Raw genomic sequence first — 22,944 nt, forward strand, 5'->3', positions numbered from 1 at the left:
TTTTTTACAGGAATTTTAAGTAGCTTTCAGTATCTGAGAGTATTCTCTTTAAAATAATGCATGTTGAACAATAATGACTCAACTGAAAATAGTTGTGTTAAGATAGGAATTAATGTATAATTCTAAATATCCCATAACTTTATCATAAAAGTTGGTTATATAGAACTCTTTAGGTAGGATGTACACAAATTATTATACAATTTATAATAAGTATTAATATTCACTGTATGTTTCATTAATTTTATTTTTATTTATTTTTAAAATTTAAAAAAATTAAATTTTATTTTTTTAATTTTATTTTTTAAAAAGTATTTATTTGAGAGAGTGAGAGATCACAGTAGGGGGTAGGGATAGAGGAAGAAGCAGATTCCCTCCCCACTGTGCAGGGAGCCTAATGCAGGACTCAATCCCAGAACCCTGGGATCACGATCCAAGCCCAAGGGAGATGCTCAACCGACTAAGCCACCCAGGCACTCTCATCAATTTTATTTATCCCTACTCTTGCTTCATCATTATACATAATTAAGAAAACTCTAGAAGGAAATTATATTGTATATACCCATATTTTTACTCTTTCTCATGTTCTTCCTTCCTGATATTCCAAGATTCATAATCTTTTACCATTTCTTTTCTGTTTAGCAGGTTTCTCCTAACTGTTCATTTAGGCTAGATCTGCTGCTGACAAAATCTCTTAGTGTTCCTTCACTTGAAAATGTCCTGATTTCTTTTTCATTCTTGAAGGATATTTTTTCTGGATATAGAAATCTGGGTTGGATTTCTTTGGATTTATCCTGTTTGGGGTACAGGTTTATGTCATTTGCCCAATTTTGGAAATTTTTAGCTATTAATTCTTTGAATACTTTTTCAGCCCTATTCCCATTCTTTTCTCCTGGAATTCTGATTCTAAATTGTCTATTTGGTGCTTCTTTAAATTTTCTATTTCAACAAAGAGACTGTCTCTTTCTCCATCTTTTTTTAAAATGTGTAGTGACACAAAATATATTTATTTTTTGTTTTTTTACACAATATTATATTTAGATGCACAACATAATGATTTGACATTTGCATATACATTGAGAAATGATCATCACATTAAGTCTATTTACTGTGTCACCACACGTATTTACAACTTTTTTCTTTTGATGAGAACTTTTTAGATTTGCTTTCTTAGCAACTTTCAAAACTACAATACATTATTGAAGTCCATCTATGTTGTCACAAATGGAAAGAATTCATCCTTTTTTTAATAGCTGAGTAGTATTATATATAAATATGCCACTTCAACTTGATCCTTTCTTCCATATCTTTGCTATTACAAATCATACTGCAGTGACCATATGGGTACATGTATCTTTTCAAATTAGTGTTTTCCTTTTTTTTCAGATAAGTAGCTGGAAGTGGAGTCACTGAATTGTATGGCAGTTCTATTTCTAAGCTTCTTAGGAAACTCCACTGTTTTCCATAATGGCTGTACCAATTTACATTCAACAAAGCATGAGGGTTCCCTTTTCTTCACATCCTCTCCAACACTTATTTATTTTGTCTTTTTGAGAATAGCCATTTTGATAGGTGTATAGGTTGACATCTTATTGTGGTTTTTATTTCTATATCCATGTTGTTTAGTACTGTTGAGCATCTTTCCATGTACCTGTTGGTCCATCTTTGGAAAGATGATTCTTGACATCCTCTGCCCATTTTTAATTGGACAATTTTTTTGCTATTGAGTTGTTTGAGTTTATATACTTTGGATATTAACTCTTCACTGAATATATGATTTGCAAATATCTTCTCCCATTCAGCATTTATTTTGTCAATGGTTTCCTTTACTACGCAGAAACTTTTAAGTTTGATGTAATCCCATTTTTTTTTTCTTTTGGTGTCATTGTTTCTAGTATCAGATCCAAATACATATCAATGAGTCTAATGTTAAGGAGCTTGCCACCTATGTTTTCTTCTAGTAGTTTTTTTATGGTTTCTGGTCTTAGACTTACAAGTCTTCAATACATTTTGAGTTAATTTTTGTGTGTGATGTAAGATAATGGTCCAGTTTCATTATTTTACATGTGGCTGTCAAGTTTTTCCCACACCTTTTATTGAAGAGACTGTCCTTTCTTCATTGTATAATCTTGCCTCCTTTCTTGTAAATTAATTAATTATGTATCTGTGAGTTTAATTCTGGGCTTTCTCCTGTTCAGTGATCTACACATCTGTTTTTCACACCAATATTATACTGTTTTCATTCCTATAGCTTTGTAGTGTAGTTTCAAATCAGGGAGCATGATGCCTCTAGCTTTGTTCTTCTTTTTCAGGATTGCTTTGACTATCTGGCATTTTTTTGTGGTTTCATAAACATTTTAGGATGCTTTGTTCTATTTCTGTAAAAATTCCACTAGAATTTTGATAGGGATTACACCGAATGTGTATACTGCTTTGGAAAATACGGATATTTTAACAATATTAATTCTTCCAATTCATGAGCACAAAACAGCTTCCCATTTATTAGTGCTTTCTTCAATTTCTTTCAGTAATTTCTTATAGTTTAAAGTGTATAAGTCTTTCACCTCAGTTAAATTTATTCCTAGGTATTTTATTCTTTTTGATGCAATTGTAAAGGGAACGACTTTCTTAATTTCTCTAATAGTTCATTGCTATTGTATAAAAATGAAATGGATTTTCATATACTTATTTTGTACCCTGCAACTTTACTGAATTTGCTTATTAGTTCTAAAAGAGCATTCCCTTCGCTTTAATTTTTTGGAAAAATTTGAGAAAGATATTAACTTTTTTTTTTTTTTTTTTTTTTTTTAATGTTTGGTAGAATTCACCAGTGAAGCCATCTGGACTTATGTTTGTTGAGGTTTGTTGATTACTAATTCAATATCCTAGCTAGTAATTGGTCTATTTAGATTTTGTATTTCTCTATGATTCAGTTTTGGAAGACTGTATGGTATCCATTTCAGTTTGTTGTATTTAATTGTTCATGGTATTCTTTCATGCTCCTTTGTTTTCTTTGGTGTTAGTCTAACTTCTCTTTCCTTTCAGATTTATTTGAGCTCTCTCTCTTTTTTTCTTGCTGAACAGAGCTAATGGCTTACTGATTTTAATCTTTTTAAGGAACCAGCTCTTAGTTTCAATGATCTTTTTTACTGTATTTTCAGTCTCTATTTCATTTATTTCTACACTCCTCTTCATTTTTTTCTTCTTTTTGAGACTGTATTTTTTTAGTTGAAACATGTTCATAATTGCTTGTTGAAACATTTTTATCATGGCTATAATCCGTGAGGATCCATGTCAGGTAATTTGCCACCTCAGTGTTAGTCTGTTGATTGTCTTTTCTAATTAAGTTGAAGTTTTTCTGGTTCAGGTATGACAAATGATTTTTGAATGAAACTTGGACATTTAAGTTATTACAAAAGAAGAGACACTAAATCTTATTTAATCTTCTGTTTTAGCAGGCCTCTTGTGAGAAAGAAGGCATTGTCCCATTACTAGCAAGTGTTAAGGTTTTTGTGGTTTGGCTTCTCTAGCACCCAGTCTGACCTATGAGGGATGTATAAGAGGGCACATAAGCTCAAATAAAACCCAGGGAACTCACTGTAGTATTGTTGCTTAGTTCCTGAGGTCCCTAAGCCTGTCTCCTTCTATTTACCTTTCAGACTCTTCTGTTTTTTTTTTTTTTTTTTTTTTATATGTAATATGTTGAGATTTTGGCTACTTAATAGGAGGAATAGTCTATCTACTCCATATTTCTAGAAGAGAAAGTATAATTTTTTAAAAAAAACTGATAAAAGGATTATATAATTATCTTATTTTACTTCTTCCTAGATGCCTTATATAGGGCCACAAAAACTCCTTAATGTCTATTCATATTTAATATAAGAAATGTTTCTTAAGAAAAGTGGCAGGATCCCTGGGTGGCGCAGTGGTTTAGCGCCTGCCTTTGGCCCAGGGCGCAATCCTGGAGACCCGGGATCGAGTCCCACGTCCGGCTCCCGGTGCATGGAGCCTGCTTCTCCCTCTGCCTGTGTCTCTGCCTCTCTCTCTCTCTCTGTGTGTGTGACTATCATAAAAAAGAAAAAAAAGAAAAAAAAAAGTGGCACACAGATAGAATTTCCAGGAAGCTCAGATTTTAAAAGTATATTTACAAAGAACAGAAAGAACATCATATAACTAGGGTTAAATTCTGACTTAAGGCAATGTAAGGCCTGACGAGTGCCAAGAAGATAAAAAATGTAAAATACACGAAGCTCTCAAAATGCTAGGGAAACCAAGGAGGGGAAAACCATTTTCTTGAAATTAATGGTATAATTAATGGAAATTAAAAATTAAAAAGGAAAGCATTTTAGCTCATTCACTCATTTGTAGGAGATTTTTTAAAGTATATAATATGGATTAAGCATTAGTAGTAAAAGACAGATCACTAAGTTACAGTTGTTGCCCTCAATAATGTTTTAGTGACACAGAGTGATCAGTCAATCACAATACAATGTGTAAAAGCTATGAACAATTGTGGAAAGCTAACTTACTATGTCTATGGAGGTCAGGCAATGGTTTATAGAGGTGATACAAAAAAGAAGAGAAGGAAATGCTAGGAAGGTAGAAGAAGATATAAGGCTTAAAGAAATGGATGAGTATTTACAAAGGGAGTGGTGCAAAATCAAGTTTGGAAAGACAATGTGTAGCTGTCATGCTAAAGAATTTAGACTCAAATTCTATGTGTAACCAGGGTCTACAAGAATTAGTTTTGATTTTTCTCTTCTAGGAAGTCTAAGTTCAGGAAGCAAAAGATAATAAAAACTCAGGATAGATTAAATCATTATAGAGAAGATCTTGGGTCTTCTGGCTCAAATATCTTCAGAAAATGTAAAGGCACTTGAAAATAATCACTGATCTGGTTATAATCTTTGAGGAATAGTGAAGTTTAGGAGAGATGAACAAATGTCATTCAATTTGTACCTTATACCTCTGATTTCCTTTTGTAAACTACAGAGATATTTGATTTCTATCCTACAAACTAGATTATAAAGGTGTGTCTGTGTGTGTTTAAAAAAAGACACATTGATCATGAGCATTCAGGGATGCATTCACTGAAAAAAAGTCAAAGTGGCCTCAGATCCATTTTTGACAGTATTTCATATAATATTTTTGAAAATATGGATGGATTAAAAATAATTGAATAAACTTATTTAAAAAGTCATGATTTATAGAATGATGACAATAGAAGAAAGCTAGTGCCATGTCATTAGGTCTGCTCTTGGCCTGATTCAACACATTTTTGGATGATAAGAAGGATATGGACATGATAAATAACAGAATCAGAATAAAAACCAGATACAGGGACTGGTTCCAAGTCTTATAATTAGATCCCCTCTAAACATAATCATCAAATGGAGGAAATCATGGAATCATCTTAAGCTCCTCTTTCTTTTGCAATCCTGATCCTATTAGCAAGTCCTATTGACTCTACTTTCAAAATATAACTTGAATTTGTTATCTTCTCACAATTTTTACTGCTTCCTTCCTAATTCAAATGGCCACCTTAGGTAATAGTAATAACCTCCTTGTTGGTCTTCTCGCCCTTACCTTTGGCCTTCTATAGTTTATTTTCAAAACAGCAGCCAGAGTCATACTTCCAAAATAAAAGTAAAATTACACTACTATTCTGTTTAAATTCTTCTATCTAGTGTCTCCACATTTCAATGAAAGTATTCCTGGGATGCCTGGGTGGCTCAGATGGTTAACTGTTCAACTCTTGATTTTGGCTCATGTTATGATCTCAAGGGTTGTGGGATTGAACCCTGTGTCGGCATCCATGCTCAATGGGGAGTCTGCTCGGAATTCTCTGTCTCCCTCTGTTCCTCTCCCCACCTGCACTCTCTCTCTAAAAATAAATAAATAATATTAAAAAATATTCCCAATGAGTTTTAAGACCTTTAAATGTTCTTGTATTCCATTAATTCATCACCTTCATTTCCACTAATCTCTCCCTCCTTCACTTTGCTCATGAGCTTCCTGGCTGTTCCTCACATGCCAGGTTAAATATCACAGTGATGTCCTAGGTTGATCTAAATTGTCCTGAACTGACTGAATTGTTGAATCATTATATTGTACACCTGAAAGTAATAGAACACTGTGTGTTAATTATACTTGAATAAAAAAAGAAAAAAACAACAAAAAATTAAGTTCATGAGATTACTAGGAAAAATAATCAAAGTGATGGCTTGAGGCTATCATATGCCCACTGATAGGAAGTTGATGAGAAGGGCATTTTACCCCTGTGTTATTCTTTTCAAAATTTCACACTCTCATATAATCATGAGAAAAATATCAGACAAACTTAAACTGAGAAACATACCACAAACACCTAAACAGTACTCCTGAAAATTGTCAAGAGCACGAGAAACAATAAAAGGCTGGTTTCCTGAGACTGAGAAGACATAACTAAATACTATGCAGCAGGCTGGAGTGGATCCTGAACAACAAGAGGATGTTGATGGAAAAACTAGTGAAATCAAAATATAGTCTGGAGTTTAGTTTAAAAAAAAATTGAGTCTTCTAATTTGTGAGCATAATTTGTACCTTCACCTTACTGAGAAATTTGCTAATACCTCTGATAAGAGTTTATAATTTTTTTCATGTGGCTTTATACAGCTATTCCCATTTTATAGTTCTTATTGATGTATAAAGATGACTGAGTTCAGTATATTGGTTGTTTCCAAAAACTTGTCAAATTCCCTTATTAGTGTAATCATTTGTTTAGATTCCTTTTTATATATACAGTTATATCATCTGTAAATAATGAGGGTTTTTTTTCCTTCTAATCCCTATCTTTAGTGACTTATTTTCTTGTCTTCTTGCACTGGGCAGCAATTCTTTTTTTTTTTAAAGATTTTATTTATTTATTCATGAGAGACAAAGAGAGAGAGAGAGAGAGACAGAGACACAGGCAGAGGGAGAAGCAGGCTCCATGCAGGGAACTTGATGTGGGTCTCCAGGATCATGCCCCAGGCTGAAGGCAGCGCTAAACCACTGAGCCACCAGGGCTGCCCATGGGTAGCAATTCTAATAAAAGACTGATTGAAAGTGGTGATGTAGATATCATTACCTTGTTATTGACTGCAAAAAAAAAGTTCACAACATTTTGTCATTACGTATAATATCTGCAATAGATTTTAAAGAAATATACTTTATTAGAACAAGGAAGTACCCTTTTTTCCTGGTTTTCTGGCTTTTATGATATCCATTCATATGTACTAAATTTTACATACTTTTTTCTGTCTGTTGGGATGAATATTTGTCCTCATTAAGTCTGGTAAAGTGATATTGTTTAATTGGTTTAAGTGCTGTTCTGACCTTGTATCCCACATATGTACATACATATATATTGTATAATATGCAATATACATTTTTTGCTTGGAATTTGTATACAACTGAGTGAGTCTGTAATTTTCCTTTCTTATACGTTTTTGTTTTGGTATCAAGATTATTGCAGCTTCATACAAAGAGCTGGAGAATCTTCCCTTTTACACTAGGCTTTGGAAGAGTTGTCTAAAACTAGAATTATTAGTCCCTTGAATGTTTAGAAAAACCAGTAAAGCCATCTGGGCTAGTGTTCTCTTTGTAGGAGAAAAAAAATTATATAAATTTTATAATATATACATGTATAATATATATGATATGTATCATATACATACACACAAACACAAGCACATATACAGATATATAAATTATCATACAGCAAATTTTACTGTTTTTTCTTTCAGAGTATGGATCTTTGAATTTTAACACATGTACAGATTCATATAAACACCACCAAAATCAGGATCCAGAATACTTTAAGATTTATTTATTTATTTATGATAGAGAGAGAGAGAGAGAGAGAGAGAGAGAGAGACAGAAGCAGGCTCCATGCCGGGAGCCCGACATGGGACTTGATCCCTGGGCTCGATCCCAGGACTGGATCCCGGGACTCCAGGACCACGCCCTGGGCCAAAGGCAGGCGCCAAACCGCTGAGCCACCCAGGGATCCCCAGGATCCAGAATACTTCTATCACCCCCCAAAACTCCCTAATGCTTTCCCCTTTAGAGTCACACTCCCTCTAGCTCCAGCCCTTGGCAACTGCTGATTTGTTACCCAATGTATATGTTGTCCTTTTAAAAATGTCATATGTATGGAATCATATAGTATGTATGTAACCTTTTGAGACTGGATTTCTTTGACTCAGCATAATGACTCTGAGTGAGTCATCACTCACTCAGTAAATACACCCAACTTGTTGCTCCTATGAATAATTTGTTCATTTTTTACTGCCATGTAGTATGTGGATGTACGACAGTTTTCTTATCCTTTCACTTGTTAAAGGACAATGGGTTATTTCCAGTTTTTGGCAATTATAAAGAGTGCTTCTTTAAGTGTTAATGTAGAAGTTTTTGTGAAAACCTAAGTTTTGATTTCCCAAGGAAAAACACCCATGAGTGGGACTATTGGAGCATGATTAAATTTATATTTAATTTTATGATAAACTGACGTTTTCCAGAGTGACACTTCACTTAAAATGAGCAAGATACAAGAGTTTGTTGTTCTGTATCTTCACTACCTCTTTATGGGAATACTTTTGACCATCATTTCAATTTTTTTAGAGGACTGACAACTATTCATGTTTCCTAATTATTCTCCAGATACTTTTGGTTAAGAATTTCTAATATCTTTCCATACTTTCAAATTTATTGGCATGTAGATGATCCAATGCTTTATTTTATCTTGTCAATATCTGTAGTATCTTAGTTATAGCCTCTTTTTCATTCTTGATTTTGGCTGTTTTATATATTATTTTTTAAAAATTCTTGGCCAATCTTGTCAAAGGTTTGTTAACAGTTTTCAAAGAATGGAGTTTTGCCTATGTTGACATTTGTATTGTAGGTATATTTCTAATTTTATGTTACTTTTTTGTTTTTGCTTTCAAAAATTTCAGCTTGCTGTTCTTTTTCTAAGTTCTTAAAACAGATGGTTAATCCATTTACTTTTAGCCAGAATCTTTACTAAAGTATATACTTAGGTTTCTAAATTTTCCTCTAAAAACTGTTTTATAAATATTCCATATAGTTGAAAAATATTTTGCAATTACTATGTACATTGCTTATACATCTTATGTATATTTTCAAATCTACACTCTCATTGGTTTTGTGTGATTATTCTATCAATGACTGACTAGGTGTGTTAAATCTTCCACAATGATTAGATTTGTATTTCTCTCCTTATAGATTGCCTGTTTTTCTTTCTGTATTTTTTGAAGCCTTATTATTAGGTACAAACACATTTAAAATAATATTTTATTAGGGAATTTAGTCTTTCATTATTATAAAATGATCCTATTATCTATAATCATGATTTTAAGCCTTAAAAGTTGGTAACATCTGAAATTAATTTAGTCACATCCACCTTTTAACATATTTTCATAGGAAAATCTCACAAATTCACAGGAAATATATCTACTGTATCTATTTTTTCCATCTGTTTGTAATTTTCTCTGTTCTTACATCTCAGATCTTTATCAAGGATCTCTTTCCTCATGCCTAACATACATTCTTTAAAATTCACTTTAGCAATAAGTGTTTACTGATAAATTTTCTATCTTCAAACTTGCCTGAAATCCTTACCCGTACTTCATCTATTTTTGCGAAGTATAGAATTCTGTATTGGCAGGCATCTTTTTACTGTCTGGCTTCCATTGTGGTTACTGAGAACTCAGTTGTCAGTTTAATTGCTGCTATATCTCAAACACAATCTGACTTTTTTGAATTTACTTTTAAGAATTTTCTTTTTGTCTCAGATGTTCTGCAATTTCACCGTAATGTGAGTGGGGCTAGATTTATTTATGCTTCTTGAGATTTGTCTTCTTGGAGTCTGTGGTCTGCTGTCCTTATCAATTCTGAAAAAATCTCAGCCATCATCTCTTCAAATATTGCTGTTTCCCTATTCTCTCTTCTCCTAGAATTGAGACATATATTGGAACATCTCATTATACCCTTCATGTTTCTTATCCTGTTTTTAGTTTTTGTTATTTTAAGATTTTATTCATTTATTCATGAGACACACACACACACACACACACACACACACACACACACACACAGGCAGAGGGAGAAGCAGGCTCCATGCAAGGAGCCCAACGTGGGACTCGATCCTGGGACTCCAGGATCACGCCTCAGGCCAAAGGCAGGCGCCAAACTGCTGAGCCACCCAGGGATCCCCTTATCCTGCCTTTTTTTTTCCCCCCCGTATTTTTCTATATCTTTCTGAGTTGTATTTAGTATAATCTCCCCCACTTTCCAATTCTTTAATTTTTTATTTATTTCTATTTACTTTACACAGAAGCCATCCTTTGAATCTGAATTTCTATTATTCCAGTTTTTCATTTTTATAAGCTCCATCTGGTTCTTTTTAAAACCTGTTGGTTATATTTTATTCCCTCAAAGCAGGCAATTTTAAATTTGCCTTGAAAAATGACATTTTATCATTTCTATCAGATAACTCTACTAATTAAAGTTTTTATGGGTGAGTTTTTGCTTCCTTTTGTTTTTGATAATTGTCACTTATGTTGTTCTCTTCTTATTAACTTATTTGGGAGATTTCTGTAGTGTTAGGATAAAGGTATGTTCTTCCAAAATATCTGTATTTGCTTCTTCTTGGTGTCTATGAGTATTAGCAGTAGTTCTACTTTAAACTCAGTTATGGCTTGAGATTTATCAGGCTATATAGTAATGTGAATTTAATCTGTAAATCAACACAAGGTAGCTGGCGGTTACTCCTTGCCAGAGACAATTCTCCACAGCCAAGGCAATTTTGTTTGCTAACTCCTGAGGATGGTAGGGATGGTAGAGAGTTTGCTTTTAGTTCACCGTAGTTCAATATATTGTCAAGATGAAATTCATACTAGGGGAGAATCCGCTATTAAACTCTTATGTGGTCCTAGGCTTTGTTTCTTCTCATAGGCTTTAAAACCACCTCTTATATTACCCTGGTTAGGTGAATGTCCTTAAGGCCAAAGAAAATTCTATGCTGTGCTCTGCTTACCTCTATGGGTTCTTGTCTCATTTAGATGTAGATCTGTTAATGTCTTAGTATCTAGTTAGCTCTTTTAAAGCTTTCAAGAAGATTTATTTAATTTTAAATCTAGCATCATTAGTTATTCTCAGTGAGACAGTTCAAATAACTTATCCCAACATATTTTCAGAAACAGAACCTCTTCATTGATTTTTCACCTTTCTTTTTCCCCTCTATCTCATTCTCCTATCTCCTATCATGGCCTTCTTGTTTCCATATTAACACTCTGGATCAGTGGATCAATTCTGGTCCCAGAAAGGAAATATATAGGAGATCCTTGATCCCAGAAATTTTGAGCTCAGTATTACAGTTTAACAAGCTCTTCTATTAATGAGATGTGATTTAAAAAAAAAAAAAAAACCAAGCCATTTTATTTCTCTGGGTTCTACTTTTCAGAAGCCTGGGAATTGTCAATCTTCACTTCCATTACCTTCCACGTAGAAGAAACCAAATCTTATATATACTACCCTCCTGTATTCCTGTTAAATCTCTCCCTTTTATTCTCATTCCAAGGGCCATTTCTTCAGTTCAAAACTCTCATCATTTTCTGAATCTTCACATTCTCCTTACTGAAGGGACCATCTGTCTCTAGACTCCCTCCCTCCAAAATTCTTTTTCCATATTGCTACCATACTTATTTCTGAAGTACATATCAATGACATTCTTATAGCTTCTAAGGTAAAAGTTCAAATTCCTTGACTTATAAAGCATACAATGCCCTTCATAGTCTTTTCCTTACGTACTTCTCTGATCCCCTTTTCTGCAAACACCACTGGTCCACTTGTCCAAACTTCTATGGCTTCATGTATATTGCTTCTTCTGTGGAAACACATTCCTTTCTTTCTCCTTTACCTAATTGACTTCTACTGGTCCTTTATAACTAAAGACCAGTGCTGTTTCACTTAGAAATTTTTCTAGGACATCTCTTCCCTCTCTCTGATTTGGACTTTCTGCTTAATGTTCACAGAATTCTAACATATACATCAAACTGTAATGAATTTGTGACTTACTTCTCACTCACTAAATTATAAGTGTTTTTCATATAGGATTATCTTATTCAAGTTTGCAACTCCATTCCTGCAGAATTTGCTTAATGGACAATTAAACAATGCTATGAGGGAGCCAGCTACATGATTTTGAAAGTTCTTTATTAACCATAAATTTGCCCTATCGTACAAATTTTAGCTACTGCTATACTGCATATTATTAGATCCACATTTTATCTAAGCTTCCATGCTTTGGTATCCAGATTCTCTGACCTGCAAACCTGACTCATTTTCCCAGACTGCCTAGACTGAGTTTTGAATCTTATTTAGATTATCTCCTCAAATATGAACTCTTGCTGAGGAGGCTTCTCCTTTGACTGACTTTGAATGTGATCACTTGCATGTTCCTCTTTGCCTTTGCTGATGCCTCCATTCCTGATCCCCAATCCCTCTCACAATACCTTCCGTCTCCATATTCTTCTGTTTTTATACTCCTATGGTTTAAATATTGGCAAGACAGGCTAAATAATTTAATTAGTTTTATTAGGAAAAGCAGAGAGGAGGAATTTAGATCTAGAAGAAAAGACTATAGTCCAATTTCTTCATTTGATAGATGAGGAAGAATGTTAAATATTCAATGTAAGTAAATAGAAACATTCACCTGGAGAGACTCACTAATCCTTCCACTCATTCATGCTTGATATTGGTAAAAGAAATTTTACTTGAGTGAAAATTTAAAGCATTCTGATATAGATGGGAGAAGGCAGAGAAGTAAAAGGATGGGGAAGAGGAGGGAGAAGCTTTCAAACACTAAAAATACTCCCATGATATATCTGTTTTGGGGATTTTTGTTGAATTACGTTATAATTTAAAAGTAGGTTCAATTATATCAACAGTATATGGAAAGTTTGATTCTGGTTTTAAAATACTACTAAAATTCAATTAATATTTTATTTGCATTGTACAATCAATCAGAATATTATTCCTTTTAACAATCTACTCTTTGGTAAGTAGGGTACTTTCTAGAGATTAACAAAGTCACAGATTATTTCAAGCTTTTCATCAAATTTATCTTTTCAGGTAATATATATTTTTTAAAGAATCAGGAGACTAGAATATTATGAAAAAAATTAAACTTACCATTATCCTCCCAGCAGCTCTTAGCATTGCCTTCTCTTTCACTGCTCCCCGGTAACACTGTCTGGTCTGTTGGCAGGTCATCTTCTGGCACACCACCTTCACAATCTGCTGCATCTGTAATACTTTCTTCTTCCACAATATGGAGTTTGTCTTCATCATCTGAATCTGAATTTGTTTCTACCACAGTATTATAATTTGTAACTGTAATACAAACAAGAAATAAATAATCAAAACCAACTAGTATAAAAACCAGTTTTTATACCTCAGTAAAAAGGGATTTTAAAAAGGACTTAGTATGAGTGTTCTATCAATAGTAACTCATTTATTCTTACAACAACCTTATAGCAATCATATGAAATAGAGTATCTGCCATCTACTACTCATAACCCAGCAACAAGAAATGGAAACCAAAACATAGGAATGTAGCTTGTTCAATATATAGCTAGGAAGTAGGAGGGTCAGGATTTAAATCCTAGCAGTCTGGTTCTATATTCTGTGCTCTTAAACACTACATTAAATATCCTCTCCAGTCATAATGAGTTTATTCTATATGATACTGCTTATGTACAATTAGGGCCTCAACTCTTGAAAGCATTACAATTAAGAAAAGAGTTAATATCTCCTAATAAGACAACAAAATCTCATCTAATTTACCAAAGAAAGATATTTTCAAGATGCCAATTGGGCCCATGCATTTCATATTAATCCCACACTGACTTTAGAAAGAATCCATCAAATCAATTTAGTCAAACTTCTACATAAATTAAGGCATGATTTAAGTAATGTTTGTATATAAGCCTGTAATTTTGGAAAAAATAACTGACATTCCAAAGTTTTCAAATGGGCATCCTTTCCACATTTTTAATGAATTTCAAAAAAATTTAAACCTAGCATTATGAGGATAAATAAGTATTTGGAATGACCACAGCTCACAGAACCATCAATAATAGCTGAGAATAAAATTCTCTAAAACAAATAATACAATATAATCAATATTTTTTCTTCAGAGTCCTTGTAATATTCACTCTACTGGGATAAATTATTTAGTACCTCACTGGATATGATCACTCGAATACCTCTTTTCAATTATTTGCAAGGTGATTCTTATTTGCTAAGCAAAGATTGAGAGGGAGAAAAAGGAATCTCTGCTTCGTTTAGATAATAATTACTTTGTTATTCTTTCCATTTCTTCCTTAAAATTTCCAGTCATTCTTGAGAGAAGGTAATAAGCTAAATGTTTAAGCGAAATGAATATATCCCCCCTTACCATATAAAAACACACACACGTCTTAAAACAGGAAGAAAGAAACAATCAGAAGTATGAATGTATTTATCTCAGTGAAAATGAATAAGCAAAAATCTCAAAAACTGATTTATAAACCTTAGAAAGACCCCGCTGTTCAAAAGACTACTGGAATTAACCTTTTACCCACATTAGAAATTCTTTTTTTTTCACATTAGAAATTCTTCAACATCTTGTGTCAGAAGAAAAATACCAAGTTTTGTTGTGTCATTAATATTTTAGCGAGAATACATTTTTCCAAATCTTTTCCTAAGAGCAAATTATTTTCTAAGGTTATTACAACAAATTTAGTGAAAAAAAAATCAGATAATATAAAATGTGTAAAACTAATGAAAACCCTCCCACTAAATATTCCTTCCTCAAATCATTCCTTAAAGATAACAATAACAGCAAGTTTTGATTTATTAATGCATGGCATACTAAACATTTTATATACCTTATCCTATTTAATTATAATGCAGACCTCAACTTACACACACATCATATTTAATATCACTTCTCTATATAAATACATTATACATCTTTTTTTAAAAAGCTTCATTTATTTATTCGTGATAGACATAGAGAGAGAGAGGCAGAGACACAGGAGGAGGGAGAAGCAGGCTCCATGCCAGAAGCCTGATGTGGGACTCGATCCCGGGACTCTAGGATCGTGCCCTGGGCCAAAGGCAGGCGCTAAACCGCTGAGTCATCCAGGGATCCCCTACATCATACATCTTTAAATACACACATATGGGATCACATTGTACTGTTCGCCACCTGATTTTTTGCCGCTTAATAACATACCTTAGAAATTTTTCTATTTTAGTGTATATGAAGTTGTCTCATTTTCCTCTCACTGGTTACCCATCATTACATTGTACAGACAGGATTTAGCCAATAACCTATATTGATAAAATTTATGTTTCCAAGTGTTTTTTAAGCATTAGCAATAAACTTCCTTGTAAATAGATCTTTGGCCATCCCTTAAATATATTTGTCAGGTATACTAGTAGAGATGGAAGAGCTGAGTCAAAGGGAAACCTTATTAAAAATAGATAGATATGGAAACATGGAGAATTCATTGTACTCCAGCCACACAATGAGCAGAGTAAATTATGCAATTGTATGTGTGGATAAAGGGAATGATTCTCAAAAGGTTGTTCTATTGCTCTTACTGCACTTGGACACGTATGGATAGTTGAAATTCTGACTATTTTGTGAAAAGAGGGCTTAGTGATTCTTCAGTACCTTGAGATGCCCACAGTTTTATATTGGCACTATTCTTGCCTTTTAATGATATAATACAGTTTTATCCGTATCAATTTTGTTAGCTGTTGGTTGTCTAGTCCTACATTTACATTAAGAGTACTGCGGCTTAAAAAGTATCCTATAATTAGTCTTTAGACATATATATCTTTGGTTCAAATATTTGTTTGCATGCTTCATAGTTTTCACTAAATTCCTTTACCCTGAGCTGCACTAGGCTCTTTTCACCCAGAGTTCCCTCACCTTGTTTTGCCTGGGTCAGCTGTAGCTCAAAGTACTCTTCAAGAATACCTGTTAATTCTAGGATTCTAGTCTCCAGTATGAGCTGCCATTGTGGTACGGAAGATTGTAAGATTGTAATCAAATACCCCAAACCATAAAGATTGCATATATTTTATATTTATCTTGGGAATTTTCCCACAGCATGTTTTGCATATGTGGCATAGAACTTACAAAATTTTAAAAACCACTACATTTTACTGGCTAAGTTGGAAAAAAGACCAGTAACTATTTTCCAAGTCTTCTTACTGTCTCTGCTTCACAGTCACTCAGGTGATAGAAAAAGCAGTGAAAACTGCTTATGTTGATTAGTGTAATTCAGAAAAAGTCAAGCTTCCTATGTTTCTGTATCTACCCTTTTATGGATCTACAGAGCTAATTAAAAAAAATAGAGTCCCAGCATGAAAAGCATAAATAATAATGCAAGCCCTGATAAATTCTAGTTGCCAATGAAAATGTCCATTATCTTAACTGCCCATTTATCTCCATACCTCTGTATTTTTAAACCTCTGGTTAAAAAAATGACGAAAAATAGTTTATCTGAAGAGTGGCATAGTCTTAATAATTAAGTGGTTATTGCATCTTGGTTTGAGTTTTAATTAAAATAATAAAATTCAAGAAAACAAAGATAAAGGAAAATAGAAAATGTAAACAGTTTTTAAAATCTTTACATATAATTTACAATACACAATATGAAATTTCTATAGAAAATGGTAATATTTCAATACATTTGTTGTCACTAGAATGTGTTTAAGGACACAATAACTTCTTGGTGGTAGTTCTTGTTGGTTTTATTTGCTAACATTTAGTGCCAGCTATAACAGTATCTACTGAATAAAGTATTTGTGAGGGTCCAATGATTTAAAAATGTACTGTACAGTGTCTGGCACACAGTAAAGACTACAGCAGTATCTTCCATTATTATTATTATTATTATTATTATTATTTTATTTTATTATCATCATCTCACTGAACCTTTACAATTCCTAAGAAGCAGGTATTTTTATAGCTCCCATTCATAGACAAAAAAAAAAAAAAAGCCAAAACAAAACAAGAGTAGTTAAGTAAATTGTTTGAGGTTATTTAGCAATTAAGTTGTGGAGCTAGACTTAAGTCCTTGTGTGTCTGATTCCACAGATCATATACTTTACCTATTTGTGTATAAAGCCTCTTGATTAAAAATTATTACACTAATGACAAATATTCTTAAACTTGCATTTTGTGTATGGCCTATTCTGGGGCTCTGAAATTCCATACTTAACAATATGCTACTAAAACATTTTCAAATGACTAATATCATCATTATAGTCAATAAACCTTTGAAAGACTTTCATATAACATACTATTTGAAGCACCTGATAGCATGTAGCACCATATCAAACTGCAATAATTAAACTCCCATGAAAACATCTGTTTCTTAGGTAATGTAAAATTATAATAAAGAATTATAAATTAGATGAATATAGTTCAAAAAAAGAGCAATACAATCTCAACTTTAGTCATTAAGATAAGAGTAAGATCATCAAAATGCTTTAAAAATAAGAACTCTCAGGATCTCTGGGTGGTTCAGTGGTTTACCACCACCTTCAGCCCAGGGCGTGATCCTGGAGTTCTGGGATCGAATCCCACATCAGGCTCCCTGCATGGAGCCTGCTTCTCCCTTTGCCTGTGTCTCTGCCTTTCTCTCTCTCTCTCTCTCTGTGTCTCTCATAATAAATAAATATATATATATATTTTTAAAAGAACTCTGCCAAGTACTGTTTACCAAAGCTCTGAATAGCAGGTTAGGCCTCACAGGGGAAGAGAGAGGGAAGGGAGAGAGAGGGAGGGGACATATTTAATCCACAGGACTTCGATTCTTATCAGGTGATAACTGTGGCATGTGCTGATGAAAGCCACAGACTAAGGCCACATGTCAACATATTTTCAGGCAGAAGGTTTTTTTCTTTTTCCTAGAGAGAGAAATTCTGCTTACATCATGCCATTAATACATGCTTAGCGATGTCACACTCATTTCTATCAAACACACAAACTCTTCTACAAGGTAGAAAAGAAAGATAAAATCTCGGTTAGGAAAAGGGACTGATCCTTAAAAAAAAACACACTACTGTACTTCTAACAAATTTATCCATATCCATTAGACTAATCCAGTGTCATAAATTAAGAAATACCCAGAAAAACATACATTTTGAGTCATGTTCTCAAGAGTAATGGATTATAGCTTGATTAAGTAACAACGTTAGCATTATGCTGAGAACAACATAATTTAGGATGAATGTTATGAAATATGAAGATAAAGGTGGAGACACTGAACAAGTATTTCCACTATTCACTGACATCAGTTGGGACAAAACCATAATACCACTACTTAATATGCTTTTCTTACCCTGAAGAGAGTCCCTGGCACACTGCCTTCCACATAGTAGGTACAGAATTATTTGTTAATTGAGTGTGGGGCCACATTTCTTTTTCCTGAATGAAGAGGGAAATCAATATACTTAAGTGTTACTGATGATTCAGGATACTGCAGTGATAACCAAAGAATTGGTAGAATCAGTACACAAAATGAAAAAGAGAGGTCATCTGACAATCCTAAGAGTGAGAGAAACCTTTATAAATAATGTTACCCCAGGACAGAGGAGCTTGTGTGTCCATGAATACTGTATCTGCCATACTGTAAATATTTGTTAATATGGCTCTTGACATAACTTATAGATAACATTAATGTATATGTATTTTACTGTATAATAAATGTCATGACATAATATGCATATTTAATGTAATATGTAATATTACATGCAATATATATATTATGTAGTTACAACTTAAGTCTTTTAAAATAGGTATCAATGATTTTAGAATGTTCTAAGCACAATGAACATATTAGGTTTATTTATTTATTTGAGAGAGAGAGAGAAAGAGCACATGTGCACATAGAGGGGTGGTGAGGGGCAGAGGGAGCACACTCCCTGCTGAGCGTGAGGGTGAGCATGCAGAGTCTGACATGGGGCTCAATTTCACGACTCATGAGATGATGACCTAAGCCAAATCATGAGTAGGTAGCTTAACTGACTGAACCACCCAGGAAACCCTGAACATGTCAGGTTTAAATAAATACTAATGGTTCAGCAAATTTGGGTCAAGTTTTAAAATCTCTTTCTAGGTAAAGTTCTTTTTAATTTAGGGTGCCTATTAAATTGAACCATAGACTGTTTTTACATTTTAAAAATAATTTTAAAAATCTAGCTCCAATAAATGTCAGTGATTCTGACATTTACCCCTGCAAAGGTTTTCAGTGTCTTCAGAAACAAGCCATTCATAAAATGAGAACTAATAGGCAAAGACAGGAGAGACAGTTGCCATCATGCACAGAATCTTAGTTCTTATTTTCCCCCCTTCCCATTACACAATCATTACTTAAGTATTCCTGGGATTTGTCTCTGATTGTTTTCTCCGTTTTTATTCTGGCCTCTTTCTCATTCTCCACAGGTCCTCTATGTACCCCAACAAAAGTCATCCCAAATTACCTTCTCCTTTCCCTGATTGATCAAAGCTCCCACTCTTCTGAGAGCTAATTTCAGCTCACTAAGAAATAGATGAGGGCAGCCCCGGTGGCGCAGCGGTTTAGCGCCGCCTGCAGCCCGGGGTGTGATCCTGGAGACCTGGGATCGAGTCCCACATCGGGCTCCCTGCATGGAGCCTGCTTCTCTCTCTGCCTCTCTCTCGCTCTCTCTGAATGAATAAATAAATAAATCTTAAAAAAAAAAAAGAAATAGATGAAACGGTTAAATAGCAAAGTTCTCTAGCAGATTAAACCAAAATCAGTCCCAGGGACAGGTGGTTCTTTTGTATGTGTGAGGAAAAGTATCTAGACTAAAATAATTCATATGAAATTATCAATAACAAATATTTCCTTCGTAGGTAAAATATGCATTTATAAAAAGGATGCTTTTTAATTTATAGGACTTGTTACTTGTAGCATACAAGCAGGATGACAAAATTCAAGTGAAGTGTGAAGACTGAATTAAAAATACACAGAAATTGTAGAGAAGCTATATAATCGATAAATCAATCCAAAGACAGATCTTTGAGGAATCAATAAAATAGATAAATCACTAGTCCACTTAGCCCTGAAAAAAACTGAGAGGCACAAAGATTCAATATTAATGCAGAGAAGTAATTATAGCTATAAAGGAATTTAAGAGACTTACTTTATAAATATTTTGTACAAATCTAAGCAAATAAATTTAAAAACATGGATAAAATAACTCTCTAGGAAAATATTAATAATTACAACTACATTTATTATTTTATAGAATTTATAAAATTATACAAGAGATGGTAAAGGTAGACCATAGACCATATTCTATGGTCTACCAGACCATAGAATAAATTTAGGAAGACATCGAAGAGTTAACTACCCAAAAACTGCCAGATGTTTTCCCAAGTGAATTTCTTCAGATCTTCAAAGGCCTGGTAATTCTGTTGCTTTTAGAGTCTAAATTCTTTCTATGAAGCCAGCTTTGTAACAGTCAACTAAAATCTGAGAAAGAACATACTTGTATGCATGTGCATGCACATGACACATACAACCATAAACTCAGTCTGACTGATGTAAAAATGCTAAAAAAACTATTAAATCCAGTGGTACATTAGAAGTTAAATATATCAAGCATTATTCAACATTAGGAAATATTTAAGATAAGCTCACTATCTTAACACACTAAAGAAGAAACAGTATGACCACAAGAGGCATTTGGTAAAATTCACTCTTCCTTGTTGATACTTTCTCATAAAAATAAGGGTGGAGTTAGTAGTATGATAAATGATTATGTATCAGTCATTTATAAGATAAAGATGATTAACTGTCATCATTACTTATAGCACTTTAAAAGAAGTTATTTTTTTACAAAGAACAAAAGGAGAAAAAGCACAAATAGTAGAAAAGAAAGCAAAATTATTATTTGCAAGGAATATGTTGATGTTCCTGGAAAAATCAAGAAAAAGGACTGCAAAAAGCTACCAGCAATTAGAGAATTTGGTAAATGACTAATTACAAATTTAATAGAAAAAAGAATCAATAGCTTTCCACTAAACCAATAATAACCTGCTAAAAACATAAAAGAAAAAAAACTATCAATCTCTCAATTTCTATCAACTCTATCAAGATAACCCATGAGGCAAAAAACAAAACAAAACAAAAAACAAAAAACAAAAAAACAAGGACCTATATAAAGAAAATTTTAGCATTCTATTGAGGGTAATAAAAATTCAAAGGGATACATGCACCTTGATATTTACAGCAGTTTTACCTACAACAGTCAAATTATGGAGCAGCTCAAGTATCCGATGACTGATGAATGGATAAGACAATGTGTATATGTGTGTATATTCCACATAACGGAATATTACTTGGTCATAAAAAAGAATGAAATCTTGCCAATGGCAATGATGTGGATGGAGCTAGAGTATTAAGTTAACATAAACTAGTCAGAGAAAGATAAATACTGTATGATTTCACTCATGTGGAACTTAAGAAACAACAAACAAGCAAAGGGGAAAAAATAAGGACACACCAAGAAACAGTTCTTACTGGTAGAGAACAATGCGACGGTTCCCAGAAAGGAGAGGGTAGGGGGATGGGTGAAATAGATGATAGGGATTAAGGAGTGCACTTGCTGCGATGAGCACTGGGCGATGTATGTAAGTGCTGAATCACCATATTGTACACTTGAAACTAGTATTATACTGAATGTTAACTAGCTGGAATTTAGATAAGAACTTTAAAAAAGATTTGAATAAATGAAGACATGTCTTGTATTTGGGTAGAATGGTTTCATATTATAAAGATGTCAATTCTGGGGATCCCTGGGTGGCTCAGCGGTTTAGCCCTTGCCTTTGGCCCAGGGCGCGGTCCTGGATTCCCGGGATCGAGTCCTGCGTCGGGCTCCTGGCATGGAGCCTGCTTCTCCCTCTGCCTGTGTCTCTGCCTCTCTCTCTCTCTCTCCCTCTATTTCTATCATGAATAAATAAATAAAATCTTAAAAAAAATACAGATGTAAAAAAAAATAAAGATGTCAATTCTATCTAAAACAATCTATAAATTCAATGCAATACTGATCCAAATATTAACATGATATTTTGGATTCTAAATCTAAGTGATTTAGGCCAAGTGATTCTAACATTTACAAGGAGATGTAGGAACACAATCTCTGCAATAAGCCTGCCTAATTCAAAACACAGCTTCACTACTGATTATCTATGTCACCTTGGGCAGGTTTCTTAATCTTCTTATGCCTCAGTTTCCTTATTTCTAAGGTGGAGATAATAATAGTATGTCCCTAACAGGGTTGTCACAGAGATAAAAATAGCTATATATGCAAGACTTAATACAGTACTGCATGTAAGTGCCCAATACCTATTGCTAGTATTATTATTTTCTAGCAAAATAAACACAAAAATATTCCAGAAAATTCAGAGAAATGATAGTAATTGTGGTGGTAGGAGAACAAGGATTTAGCCATACCAGACATAAAATGAATCTTGAAGCTACAGAAATGGAAACAGATTTGTACTAATACAGGGATAGGCAGAAAATTAATAGACTTAAATATAACCCAGAAATAGACTTATGGTTGTGTGGCTAATCAGATTCCACCTCACAAATTTAACCAAAATAGAATCTACATGAATTGAAGATTTTCATTAAAGAAAAAGGAATTAGAAAAGTAATAGAAGAAAATATAGGCAAATCCATTAACAGTCTTGGAATAAGTAGGGCTGGACTGTTATAAGCATGATACAAAATCCATGCTTGTACACAGAAAATATTTCAAAATCAAAAGACAAACTGTGGAAAATATTTGCAATACAGGTTACCAAAA

The 22,944-nt window shown here is 33.5% G+C and overlaps 1 protein-coding gene across 8 annotated transcripts in view; it reads right to left on the minus strand.

Annotated features, from left to right (window-relative positions):
• ZEB1 (zinc finger E-box binding homeobox 1) overlaps nucleotides 1-22,944 on the minus strand; it is a 181,462-nt gene that overhangs the window by 44,787 nt on the left and 113,731 nt on the right. For all 8 annotated transcript variants that reach the window (XM_025464057.3, XM_025464056.3, XM_025464059.2 and 5 more), the window contains one exon: nucleotides 13,231-13,431. In XM_025464057.3, coding sequence (XP_025319842.1) covers nucleotides 13,231-13,431 — 201 coding nt within the window. The remainder of the gene's footprint in view (nucleotides 1-13,230; nucleotides 13,432-22,944) is intronic.

Source organism: Canis lupus, chromosome 2 (assembly GCF_003254725.2).
Source record: "Canis lupus dingo isolate Sandy chromosome 2, ASM325472v2, whole genome shotgun sequence".
NCBI lineage: Eukaryota > Metazoa > Chordata > Mammalia > Carnivora > Canidae > Canis > Canis lupus.